The sequence below is a fragment of the Rattus norvegicus genome, chromosome 2 (genome assembly GCF_021556685.1).
Source record: "Rattus norvegicus strain SHRSP/BbbUtx chromosome 2, alternate assembly SHRSP_T2T, whole genome shotgun sequence".
NCBI lineage: Eukaryota > Metazoa > Chordata > Mammalia > Rodentia > Muridae > Rattus > Rattus norvegicus.
In genome coordinates this window covers 156,079,746-156,092,344 of record NC_141535.1, presented here as the reverse complement: position 1 = coordinate 156,092,344, position 12,599 = coordinate 156,079,746, and the positions used below count along the sequence as shown (strand labels likewise).

Genomic DNA, 12,599 nt, shown 5'->3' with positions numbered 1-12,599 from the left:
CTCCCTCTAACTTACAAGGTGTATTATTCTTGGTCCTGTTTTGGTCTCACAGTACCCCAGACCCAGAAAGACAAATACAGCGTGTATTAACTTACATGGATATTAGCTGTTAAGTCAATGATAACCGAACTACAATCTATAGACCAACAGAAGTATTGACTACAGGGTGTGGTGGGGCAGATAATCTCCCTAGTAAAGGGAAAAAAGAATAAATAATCATGAATCAAAATATGAGAAGGGGACTGGAGCAGGAGGAACATTTCTGAAATCTTATAAATGGAAGAATGGACCTTCTGTGTGGTGAACTACATTCTCAAGAATGTTTATGTAAGCAGCACTGGAAGACAAATAGTGTTTCCTCCAGACTAACGGGCAAGCTTGCCTACTACTCAGTATAATAAAGAGCTTCCCTTCAGGAAAACGCCATGTAAGTTTACTCCCTGGCATAGAAGCCTGGGGATCCTTAGCTGCACACTAAACTACATAAGAAGTATCATTTACCCTTTGATGTCACACTGTAGGGACCAGTGCTTGGGAAAGTGGCACAAACACTGACGCCCTGATTCCTGCTGCTGCTCTGAGCAATAAATTGTGCTTTGTCTTTGACCCAGGAGTCTCATTTCTTCTACCAGAATCCATTAGACTGTGGGAGGCTAATGTGTTGCTTTGCAAGTAGGTTAAGATCTCAGACCCTTTACGGTTCTTGATTCTCTATACGAGCTTTTTAGTATCAAGTGCATAATCTCGGCAAAACTTTAAAACTCAGAATAAATGAGCAAATATACTGAGGAAGGGAAGGCAATAAAATCTAGTAAACATTGCAGTCCGTAGAACAAAGCTGCAGCTTAGAGCGAAGATAAACAGCATCTCACAGAGGGGGACCTGTGAGAGAAACGTGAGTCACAGTGAGATTGCAGACCACAACAGACAGGGCGTGGCAGGTCAGGGAGGATAGAAATCGGAGAACAACAGTCTTAATATCTGAGGAGGTTTTCAGGGGAAGACGTTGATCTAGAATCTTCCAAAGACAAGTGCCACTACCTGCTGTCCTGGATTCTGCCATGATCCCTTGGAAGAACAAACCACCAGTAAGAGAGGTCGCTCCCAAGAACAAGGTGGGACAGGGAGCATCTTGGTGTACTTTGAATTCTGGGCAGATAGTGTGTCTTTTAAAAGTAAATGTATAAAATTAAAACCTTTAAGTAATTTCTAACATAAAAAGATGCTTTCTAATGTCTTTATGAAAGATTCACTGAGAGCGTCGCTTCTCTCAAGAGTGGCTGCAGTTTGGTTTTACAAAGGCAGAACTGTTCATATCTTGGAAAGTTGGTTTTCTCTGTGAGGGAGATTCTTTTTTTTTTTTTTTTTTTTTTCCGGAGCTGGGGACCGAACCCAGGGCCTTGCGCTTACCTAGGTAAGCGCTCTACCACTGAGCTAAATCCCCAGCCCCTGTGAGGGAGATTCTTCCAAACAAGCTCCTTCATTCCAGACATGTAAGTTACCTTTCCCCTGCTTTCAGGTGAGAGAATGAGGTTACCTTGAGTCAGAATGCCTGCATTGTGTTCTTCTCGGTAACGTCCATTACATGTGCCTATTTCACTATGGGAAAAGCAGACAGAAATCTTTCTAAAAGACATTCAATAGGGATAATTAACATTCTCTATTTGAGTTTGCTTCAGATAGAAGAGTTAAGAATTTGGCAAGCTTGGGTTGGGGATTTAGCTCAGCGGTAGAGCGCTTGCCTAGCAGGCACAAGGCCCTGGGTTCGATCCCCAGCTCCGAAAAAAAAAAAAAGAGAAAGAATTTGGCAAGCTTTATTAGGAAAGTGTTTCAGCTGTGCCTTGGGGAAGCTGGGGGCCTTTAGTTTAGTCTGTCCTGGAGCCATTCCTGCAGGTGTGGCTCACTCTTGAACTCCTGAAGGGAGGACTGGGATTGATCTGGATGGTACCTAATGGGCAGATATTGTAGTGAGGATTTTTCCTGCAGATGAACATGACCATCCCCTACCATCATGGAGGAGATAACCTTCCCTCCACAGTCTGAGCAGTGAAGAGCAGTGCAGGCATTCACTTGTCTACCACAGAGGTGATGGGGTGTGGCACTCCCCAGTAGAAGGAGGGGAGAAAGAGGGAGTCTCCTTAGAGCTCACAACTCCTCTGTCCCTCCGAGCTAGACTTTGTCTCAGGATATGCTAGGTCATTTAGGGTGTAGAAGGTTAAATGAAAACAAGACTTTAAAATGCAGCTTCTAAGAGGTCATCACCCATGACGGGTGGGTCTCTTTAATGATGTAACTGGTTTTGAGCCACTGATAAGTAAACCAAATAAACTCAGGCTTTCAGCAACTTAGACTTGGGGAGACTTGTGTCTGTGGAAGGGTTTTCTTGGTTTACCATCCCATGGACCAGGTAGAAGTTACAAAAGAACACTAGAAAACATGGGGGGTGGGGGGTGGGTGTTGAACTCACCTTGCTTATCAGCAAGCCGCTCCCTGATAACCATTTCTGTTTATAATGCTCGCCATGACCTTAACACTTCTTAAAGGCTGAGCTTCTGCTCATCTCTGCAGTGGTGAGGATTATGTTTCTAACATGTGAACTGAGGGAGACACGTTCAAATGAAGCACTCTGATGCTGGTGCTAAAATTTATGCCCCAGTGGCCTGTTTTGAGTCAGAGTTTGCTGTCCACTACAAAGCCAATGGATAAAGGGCAAACAAGCTAAGTTTATTGAAAAGCAGAGTGACCGCTCCCTGTCAGGGAACGCTTTTGAAAATGAGTTGACACACAGTACTGTGGAGCAAGTCGGGGTGAACCTGGTTGGTTAATGTGAGTGAATATAGGAATTCTGATTGGTTAATGTGAGTGAATATAGGAATTCTGATTGGCTGGTGGGTCCAAGTGGAAGAACTCACGGGAAAACCAGGAGAGGGGAGAGGGCTCTCCCCTGCCATGGTAAAGTTCTACCAGAAGGAAAACAAGAAACTAAAAGGAACAGTGTCTAGTAGTTGCGTCGCTGATCAAGGCCTTCCTAGGATATAGTACCTGAACTTATCGTCGGTGTTTTCCGGGGACTACTAGCTTTATCCGGACATACATGTAGACACTCTGTGCTAGAATCCAGGGAGTTTGTATGAAAATTGTGCTCTCGAGGCCTCACACTGAGCCTGTCCCATGAGGGGCAGCTTGAGACCTCTAAATGCCTTATTTTCATTGATCGGCAGTCACCCACTGTTTTCTGCCAATATTAATCATCTTTCCTTCCTAAATGCCAGTTTCCTCTACACATGGCCCAGCTGTGGAATTTTCAAATCTTCCTGTCCTTATGCTTCTCTTTGAGTTATAAATTCCGTTTTAAAAAGCACGCCTTTAATTCAGGAGGCAGAAGCTGCAGCTATCTGAGTTTGAGGCCAGCCTAGACTACAGAGTAAAACTCTGTCTTGAAACTTCACCCTTGTCAAGAGTAAGAAAGTGGATATAGGTAGTTAGGACAGCAAACGTTACATTTTTATTATGTTGAAGGTCATCACACAAGGTTCAAACTCTAAATTCCTAAGCCCGTTTCCCCAAAGCTGCTTGCCTGTGTGATGTATCTTAGCTAAATAAAGGTCAGGTCCAGACTGTAACAGAAGCCTCTGACTTGAGGGTAGGGATTCTAGGAAAGACTCACCAGCTGCAAGATGCTGTCCCTCTAGATGTGCAGGGCAGAGCATTGCTCTTGGTCTCTGTTTATATACAGTCCAGTGGGTGTCATGGAGTTCTAGGACTGTGTCTGGTTACCTTGAGGGAGTGATGTCACCTAGTTCTGGTTATCAGGTGCAACTTTGGGCATAGTGGGGATCCTGACTAAGCCATTTTTGCATCTAAGGGGCATTTTTTATGGTGCTCATACATTCACACACCCTCCAAGAAAAATAATTTCACTTTGCTCACATGATACCACTGCACTCGATGGGATCTATCCCTGGACACTGCTTGGGTAACCAAGACCCTGAGAATAGATAGCCCAGGAATCTAGGGTAAATTCAAATAATACTGGTTTTAAAATTTTTTAATATAGTAATAATATGACTTCCAATGTCATTCTGTCATACTCACAGATCTGGGCCTTGCTCAACCATCATCAGAAAAGCTTCTTCCTACAGCAAATATACATATACATATTATATATACATAAATAATATGTACATACACAGATATATATTTATATATACATATGTGTGTACATACATATACATGTATGCATACACATGTATATATGATGTGTGTGTGTGTGTGTGTGTGTGTGTGTGTGTGTGTGTGTGTGTGTGTTTCTCCTCTCCTTTTACCCTACAGGCTTATTATGGCCTCCAATTTAGTGTTTTTATGGGATTCCTGAGTGTACAAACAGTGGGTCTCTGTTTCTTGTGCCGACACTTGGGCTCCTTTCTGTCTGTTTGTTTTGTCCTATTCCAATGTTAGTTTTTATTATACCTACTATGTTTTATTTTATTATTATCCCTTAAAGCCTGTTTGTTTTGTAATAAGAGACAGAAAGGGGATGGATCCAGATAGGAGGCAGTGGGTAGAAACTGGGAGGAATGGAGAGAGAAGAAAATATAATCAGAATTCATTGTGTGAGGAAAAGAAATCTATTTTCAAAAAAGTAAAAGAAAAAAATAAAAGGTTTCAGAAATGTGAAATATCAAATCAGAGTTGTCTCCAAACACACAGGGTTTACAATGCACTGAAGGTTGGTCAGAATCCCAAAATCTTCCAGCAGCCAGTTTTATTTGAGTACCCACCTTATTCCAGAGGTCATAACTGATACCTACTCACTACAGAAAATAATATAGGTGGAGGAAATGTGTGTGTCATAGGAAAGACAAGCATTAGTTATCTCCTATTACAATAGTTGACCCATGTGTTGGATAGTTTTATTCCAACTTCACGCAAACTAGAGTCATCTGAGAGAAGGGAACGATAGTTAAGAAAATGCCTCCATAAGATTGGGCTGTAGGCAATAGGACATTTTCTTAATTAGTAATTGATGTAGGAGGTGTTGTCATCCCTAGACTGGTGGTCCTACGTTCTATAAGAAAGCAGGCTGAGCAAGCTATGGGGAGCAAGCCAGAAAGCAATACCCATCCATGGTCCCCACATCTGATCCTGCTCTGTTTGAGTTCCTATCCTCCAATGATGGGCTGTGACGTGGAGGTGTAAGTCAAATAAACCCTTTCCTCCTCTACTTGTTTTGGGTCATGGTGTTTCATCGCAGCAACAGTAACCATAACTGAAACCTCCTGTCTTGTTAATTTTTACCATCAACGGATGCTGTGTCGGTTCCCAGTAACTGGAATAGTTTCATATTGTTCATCTTCTAGTAACTGCATTCACCTTTTACTGGTATAACTGAGTAGTTGAAGATTCAGTGTACTACAGCTTTAGGCTCTGGCTTACTTCACACAGAACAGACTAATTTTCTGCCTATGACCAGCTTCCTGGGACTCCCTTTTTATAATAGGAAAAAGGGAAAACTGACTAAAATCCAAAAATGGAAAAAACAAACCCTCAGCTGTGAAGTTGAACAATGCTTAATGACATTAAGAAATCATTAAAGATCTCTCCTTTTGATTGCTCTCTAATTTAAAGAAAGCATTTTGCTTATGCAGATTTTGATATGGCATGTTGTATAATAAATTACTGACAGCTAAATATTTTTTTACCACGGCACAATAAAATTTTCAGGATGAAGAAAACAACTACTCTGCAAATTCATATATAATGCATAAATACTTATATAATACCAAGTTTTTAAAAGTACTCTAGGCAAGAGAATATAAATTTTTAATTCTCATTGTTTATTTTCTCTTGTTTTACACCTTTTGAAATATGTATTAACTGTACACATCTAAAGCATACTATTTGAGGTGTTCTAATATGCAGATATATTCATAAAGCCAGCACCACAAACAAGAGGATGGATGTTCACCTCCAAAAGCTTTCAAGTACGCACCTGTAACCATTTCCTCCTCCCAGCCACCACATCAGCCTCATGTCAACCTACATACACTTTCATTTTATAAAATTATAATTAACTGAATTATACAGTATGTGCTATTTATAACTTTGCTTCTTTCAATAGTATAACATTTCTATATGTGTTTATGTTGATACCTGTATCAATTATTTATTACTATTTTGGGCTGCCCAGTATCCAACTGCACATCTGCCACAGCTTCTTTCTCGTTTAGTTGCTTGGGTTTTAGTGAACAAGTCACAGCTCCAGGAGCCCCCACGGAGTACGCTGGGCCACCCATCCACAATATACCAATTAAAAGGAGCATGATGGTAAAAGGCAGAGAACAGAGATTTAATGAACATAGCCAGGTGAGAAAGAACGTATTAAAGAGTTCAGTGGTGCCTTCTTTGGGGTGTTAGAATAAGCTTTAAATTAAAAATAGAAAAAAATAATTAGGACATAAGGCAACAGGTATGTATAGTTGAGCCATCGTGTTCAAAAGGTGATCTTGTTAGCTGAGTTTTTATCATAAAATCCTGGGCTCCAGGAGCCCCAAGAAGCTAAGCTTGGCCACTGATTCCTGTAGCCCAATTAAAGGGGCGAATATCAGTGGGAAACAGAGAACAATGGTTTATTCAGCATGGATACCTATCAATGAGAAAGAAAGGAGTCCAGTGACTCTGAGGCCACCCTTGGGGTACAGACATGGGTGGGGTTAGGTTTAAGCAGGTCCAATGGATATTGGTAATTAGCAGCCCCATCAGGGTGTGATCTCACCCATCAACGAGCCACCGCTGCCTCAGACCAAGTCCTGCAAGACAGTCCTGCAAAGTGGTCCATAAGTTCTTAATCTGATGATCACTCTCGTCGGTACACAGGATCAGTCTGAGTTCCGTAAGATCATTACCTATGATCCAGAATTCAGCCACGTCTTCAAAGAGAACTGTCTTCTTCTGGGGACAGGTGGGTGGGGGTCTATCTTGAAAGGTTTTGCTCTCCCTGGAATCCAAGGCAATTCGGGAAGAAAGATTAGGAGAGAAGATGTTGGATGACAGACTCTCTTGATAGGATAGTGTTGGGGGAACAACTCTAAGAAGTGAGGACACAAAACTCTTAGTCTCAATAACAAAATAAAAGAACCTAAGCCAGGTCTAGTGACTATCTCTTCCTGCTGCCTATGGAGCTAGATGTAGTACCCTCAGACACTTCCCCAGGACTATGCCTGCCAGCATGCTTCCAGCCATGACAATGGACTAAACCTCTGAAACCATAAGCAAGCCCCAATTAAATTCTCTCCTTTATAATAGTTATCATGGCCATGGTGCCTCTTCATAGCAATAGAACACTGACTAAAACAACCTGCCCCTGTGCCTCACCTTTACGGAGCGTGCACAGAAGCAAGGGCTACCCATAGTCTCCCCATGCTCTCACACACCTCCTTACGAGCCTGTAGGAGCCCACGCAAGAGCAGCACACGTTACACAGGCTGTTCCTTTCCTCAGCTGACTATTTGCTTCGATGTGCAGAAACCCTTTTTATTTAAATGTGATCTCATTTAGGAAGTCTTACTTTTTTTAAGACATGGTTTTAAGGTTGAAGTAAAAACTCTTTGTTCAAATAAATGCTCTGAGTAGTTTTGTGTTTTATACTAGCCTCATAGTTTAGAATCTTAACAGTTGAGAGTTGAGTTTTATGTCCTGGGAGATGTAACAGTCTGGTTCCTTTATTCTCCTTAGAGAATTATTACCTGCATTTCCCAGCACCAGTTTTTGAAGGCACTCTCCAATCTCTGTTGTATATTGTTTCTGCCTTTATGGAAATCTCGTTAGCTATAAATATGAGGATTTATTTCTCAACTTATTCCACTTTTCAATGTGTGCTTCGTGCCAGTACCTGCTGCCATAACATCGTAGCACATTTTGAGTCAGGTATTCTAATGTCTCCAAATTCGTCCTTTTCATTCAAGATTGTTTGACTAATTGGAGTCATTTATGAATCCATGTAAGCTTCATTATTGTTTTTCAATTATCTAAGCAATGTTATTGATATTTTTATAAGAATTATACTGGTTCTATATAGTTAACATTAATTCTTCCAATCCATACACATTGTCTTCCTCCTTTTCTTGTCTTCCTCCTTTTCTTGAAATTAATGTTCTTATAATTTTTCATGGTATAGGCTTTTTTTTATCCCTGATTCAATTTGTTAGAAATTTTTCTATTTTCTTTCTTTGTTTTTTAACTGCTACTGAGAATGAGATTGCATTCTTGGTAATTTCATTACTGGTGCAAAAAAATAATTACTGAGTTTTGTAAGTTTGGTTTTGTAACCTGCAACTAATACTGAATTTGTCCTTTTAAGCAATTCTTATGAGATTCTTTTGTTCCCCTCTCTATGGAATCATGTCATCTGCAAATGGAGAATGCGACTCCTGTGTTCCTAGTTGAATGGCCTTTACATTTCCTGGCTCTGGAAACTTCCAGAGGTATAGTGGAAAGTGCTGGTGAGAGGAAAAAACCTCTCCTTCTTTGTTCGGTGGCTTCAGATGTCCTCTGCCCACTCTTGATATATGTTCTTCCCAAACTTTCTCAAGTTTCTGAGGTTTGTGTTTATCAATTTATGTAGGTTGAACTATGGTTTCATCCCTGGGATAAATTATACTTGGCCATGATGTGTTATCTTTTGGATGTATTATTACATTTCTTTTATGAATATTTTGATGAGAAATTTTGCATTTGTATGTATCAGGAGTGCTGACCTGTACCTTTGTCTCTTATATGTCAGGAATTCTGGTCTCTGGTTTTACCTGTTGAATATCAGGGATGCTGGCCTCTGGTTTTGCCTGATGGATGTCATCAGGGTAAGCACATCCTCATAAAATAAATTTAGAATAATTCACTCTATTTCTTTTCTTTGAAACAATTTTTTAAAATTAACATTAGTTTTTCCCTAAAATCTTGACAAAGATTTATGAGTGAAACCACCCAGTCCTAGGTTCTTATTTTTTGGGAGTAAAATTTAGTTACTGGTTCAACGTGACAACTTTTTGTTGATATATTGGTGTATATGTTCATTTTTCAGAAAGTAGTTTATAATAGTTCTTAATAATTCTTAGAATTTTTGCTATACAACTTTAATTTCCTCCTTTTATCTATGATTTTTTTTCTTTTGACATAGGTCTCAGGATGATCTAAAAATTGATATTTTGGAGGAAGAAAACAGATAGAACTGTTGAAAATTAATAAAATGAAAAGCACAGTGGAATATGCAACCAAATGAAAGAAAGTGAGAGATACAGGACAAGATTGGTGAAAGTCTATAATCAAACAATAAGAAATATACTAAATGAATATGAGCAAAATTCCTAGGAACTCTAGGATATGATAAAAAACCCTAACATTCTACAGATATGATCTAAGATTAAAATAATAAGCTATAGAGAATCTATTCCATGAAATTATAACAGAAAGTTTCCCTAATCTAGAGAAAGAAATAGATATCCAAGCATAAGAGGCATTTGGAGTCCTAAATAGATATGACCAGAGCAGAACTTCTCCTTGACACAGTATAGTAATGATGTCAAAATACACAGCAAATAATATTAAACACTTAAAAAAACACAAACTCACAAAAGCAGAAATATGAGGAAAATACCAGGTGTCACACTAACAAGATTCAAAGTTTAGATTAATATATTTCAAGTCGGGGAGATTAATAATTTTCAATTAGCAGTGCTATTTCTAGCAAGTCTGCTTTGATTGACAATGAGAATATTTCAAAGGAAGTAAAAACTAAGTCAATTTGCAACTACCAAACCAACATTGCAGAAGATGCTTAAAGGAATAATATATACAGAAAAGGAAGAAAGATGGTCTTAATGACAAAAGCAAAGGAAACAATAAATTCCCTAAGAAGAATAGATAAACAAAGGGGAGCAACTAGGAAATTCATCATTTCCAATACAGTAAACCACTATGCTGAAATACATGATCCTATGGGAACCTTTTTCATTCAAACAATACACTGGTTTACTGTGAGGATTTTTTTTCTTCTTTTTTTTTTCCTTTTCTCCATCTTTATTAAATTGGTTATTTCTTAATTACACTTCAATTGTCATTACCTTTCCCGGTTTCCAAGCAAACATACCCCTAACCCCTCCCTCTCCCCTTCTATATTGGTGTTCCCCTTCCCATCCTCCTCCCCTTACCACCAACAATCCTGTTCACTGGGGGGTTCAGTCTTGACAGGACCCAGGGCTTCCCCTTCCACTGGTGCTCTTACTAGGATATTCATTCTACCTATGAGGTCAGAGTCCAGGGTCAGTCCATGTATAGTCTTTGGGTAGTGGCTTAGTCCCTGGAAGCTCTGGTTGCTTAGCATTGTTGTACTTTTGGGGTCTCAAGCCCCTTCAAGCTCTTCCAGTTCTTTCTCTGATTCCTTCAACGGGGGTCCTATTCTCAGTTCAGTGGTTTGCTGCTGGCATTCGCCTCTGTATTTGCTGTATTCTGGCTGTGTCTCTCAGGAGCGATCTACATCCGGTTCCTGTCGGTCTGCACTTCTTTGCTTCATCCATCTTGTCTAATTGGGTGGCTGTATATGTGTGGGCCACATGTGGGGCAGGCTCTGAATGGCTGTTCCTTCAGTCTCTGTTCTAAACTTTGCCTCCCTATTCCCTCCCAAGGGTATTCTTGTTCCCCTTTTAAAGAAGGAGTGAAGCATTTGCATTTTGGTCATCCTTCTTGAGTTACTGTGAGGATTTTTAATATAGCTACAAGCTTAAAAGGGAGAATGTCTTAGTTAGGGTTTCATTACTGTGAAGAGACAACATGACCAAGGCAACTCTTATGAAGACAACATTTAATTGGGGCCAGCTTACAGGTTCAGAGGTTCAGTCCATTAATCATCAAGGTGGGAGCATGACAGCATCCAGGCAGACATGGTGCAGAAGGAGCTGAGAGTTCTACATCTTCATCTGAAGACTAATAGGAGAAGATTGGCTCCCATGTAGCTAGGAAGAGGATCTTACTGCCCACCCTGGCAGTGATACACCCATTCCAACAAGGCCACACCTCCTAATAGTGGCAAGCCCTGGGCCAAACATTCACACCACCACAGTGAAAGGATGCAGTGGTTTGAATGGGAATGGTTCATATATTTGCATGCTTAGTCCCCAGTTGGCGAACTATTTGGGAAGAATTAGGACATGACATGTGGCCCTGTGGAGGGAGGTATGTCACTAGAGGAAGACATTAGGATTTCAAAAGCCCACTTCATTTCCAGTTAGTTCTCTCCGCCTGGTGCTTATGGATCAGGATGCAAGCTTTCAGCTACTGCACCACACCATGACTGCCTGCCTGGTGCTAGGCTTCATGTTATAATGCCCAGAGACTCTAGCCTCCTGGAAACCTGAGCCCCAAATTCAACTTTATTTTTTAAGTGTCTTAGTCATGGAGTCTTACCTCAGAAACTGGAAAGTAACTAAGACAACAAGTAAACTTTGAATATCAATAGTGAGAAAGTGAAAAAACAGGCAATAATCCAATCAACGAGAAGAAAAACAACAAAGTATCAGAAATTACTAAGCATATCTCAATAATAATCTTAAATGTAACTATAAATTCACCACTCAATTCACCAATAAGTAGAATTAGCCTTCCTGAATAGATTTAAAAAGTAAATCTGTCTGTTCTTTCTGTGAAAGACACTTCACTGCCAAAGAAACACACCAATAGTGGAAAGCGACTTATCAAGAGAATGAAAACAAAAACAAAAACAAAAACAAAACTATACTGATACTGACAAAATGAACTTCACAGCAAAGTCAATGAAAAGATAAAGAAAACCACTATTAATAAAAGGATCAATTCATCAAGAACATAAAACTATTGTAAATATTTATACACCAAATTACGGGGTACCCAATTTCATAAAACAGATACTAGTGGACATAAAAAGTCAGGGAGTTCATTTCCTAAAAGTGGAACACTGAAATCTTTTTCTGATATATCAGCTTGTGGTGCTTTGAATGGAATGGTTGCCAACAGCTCATATGTTTAAAAATACCCCAATCCACAGAACTTTGGGAAGGATTAGGAGGTTTGGTCTTGATGGAGGAAATGTGTCACTAGGAACAGGCATTGGGGTTTCAAAAGACTCTGCCATTACCAGTCTCCCTCTCCCTCCCTCTCCCTCTCTCTGCCTCCTGCTTGAAGATCACGATATGAGCTGTTCCCACCACCATGTAGCTGTCCTGCCGTTGTGGAATCTAGTCCTCTGAAACCATAGATCCAATTCAATGTTTTCTTTTATGGTTTCCTTGGTTGTGGTGTTTTGTCATAGCATAGAAAAGTAATTAATGCACTGCTATATAATTATATTTGGTTTCTGATATTGAAGAGCTGAGAAAATGTGGAGTATAAAAGTCTCTCTTTCTCTCTGTCTGTTGTAAAAGTATCTTATATTCACCTGATATAACTGTTGATTTTGAGGCTTCCTGCTGAATAAGCTTGCCCTCTCTAGTTCTCTCTGAGCTCTGGCTAACTCGTTCAACTCAACTGTTCTGGCTCAAACTCCTCTCCAAGCTGACTGATTCAATCTGGCT

At 40.0% G+C, this 12,599-nt stretch overlaps 1 protein-coding gene across 7 annotated transcripts in view; it reads right to left on the bottom strand.

Annotated features, from left to right (window-relative positions):
• Positions 1-12,599, bottom strand: part of Otol1 (otolin 1) — a 144,243-nt gene that overhangs the window by 34,980 nt on the left and 96,664 nt on the right. For 2 of the 7 annotated variants that reach the window (XM_087619504.1, XM_087619502.1), the window contains one exon: positions 6,906-6,997. Coding sequence is in view for 1 of the 2 variants with exons in the window: in XM_087619502.1 (XP_087475628.1) it covers positions 6,906-6,997 (92 nt within the window). In the remaining variant the exon portion in view is untranslated. 7 annotated transcript variants of the gene reach the window in all.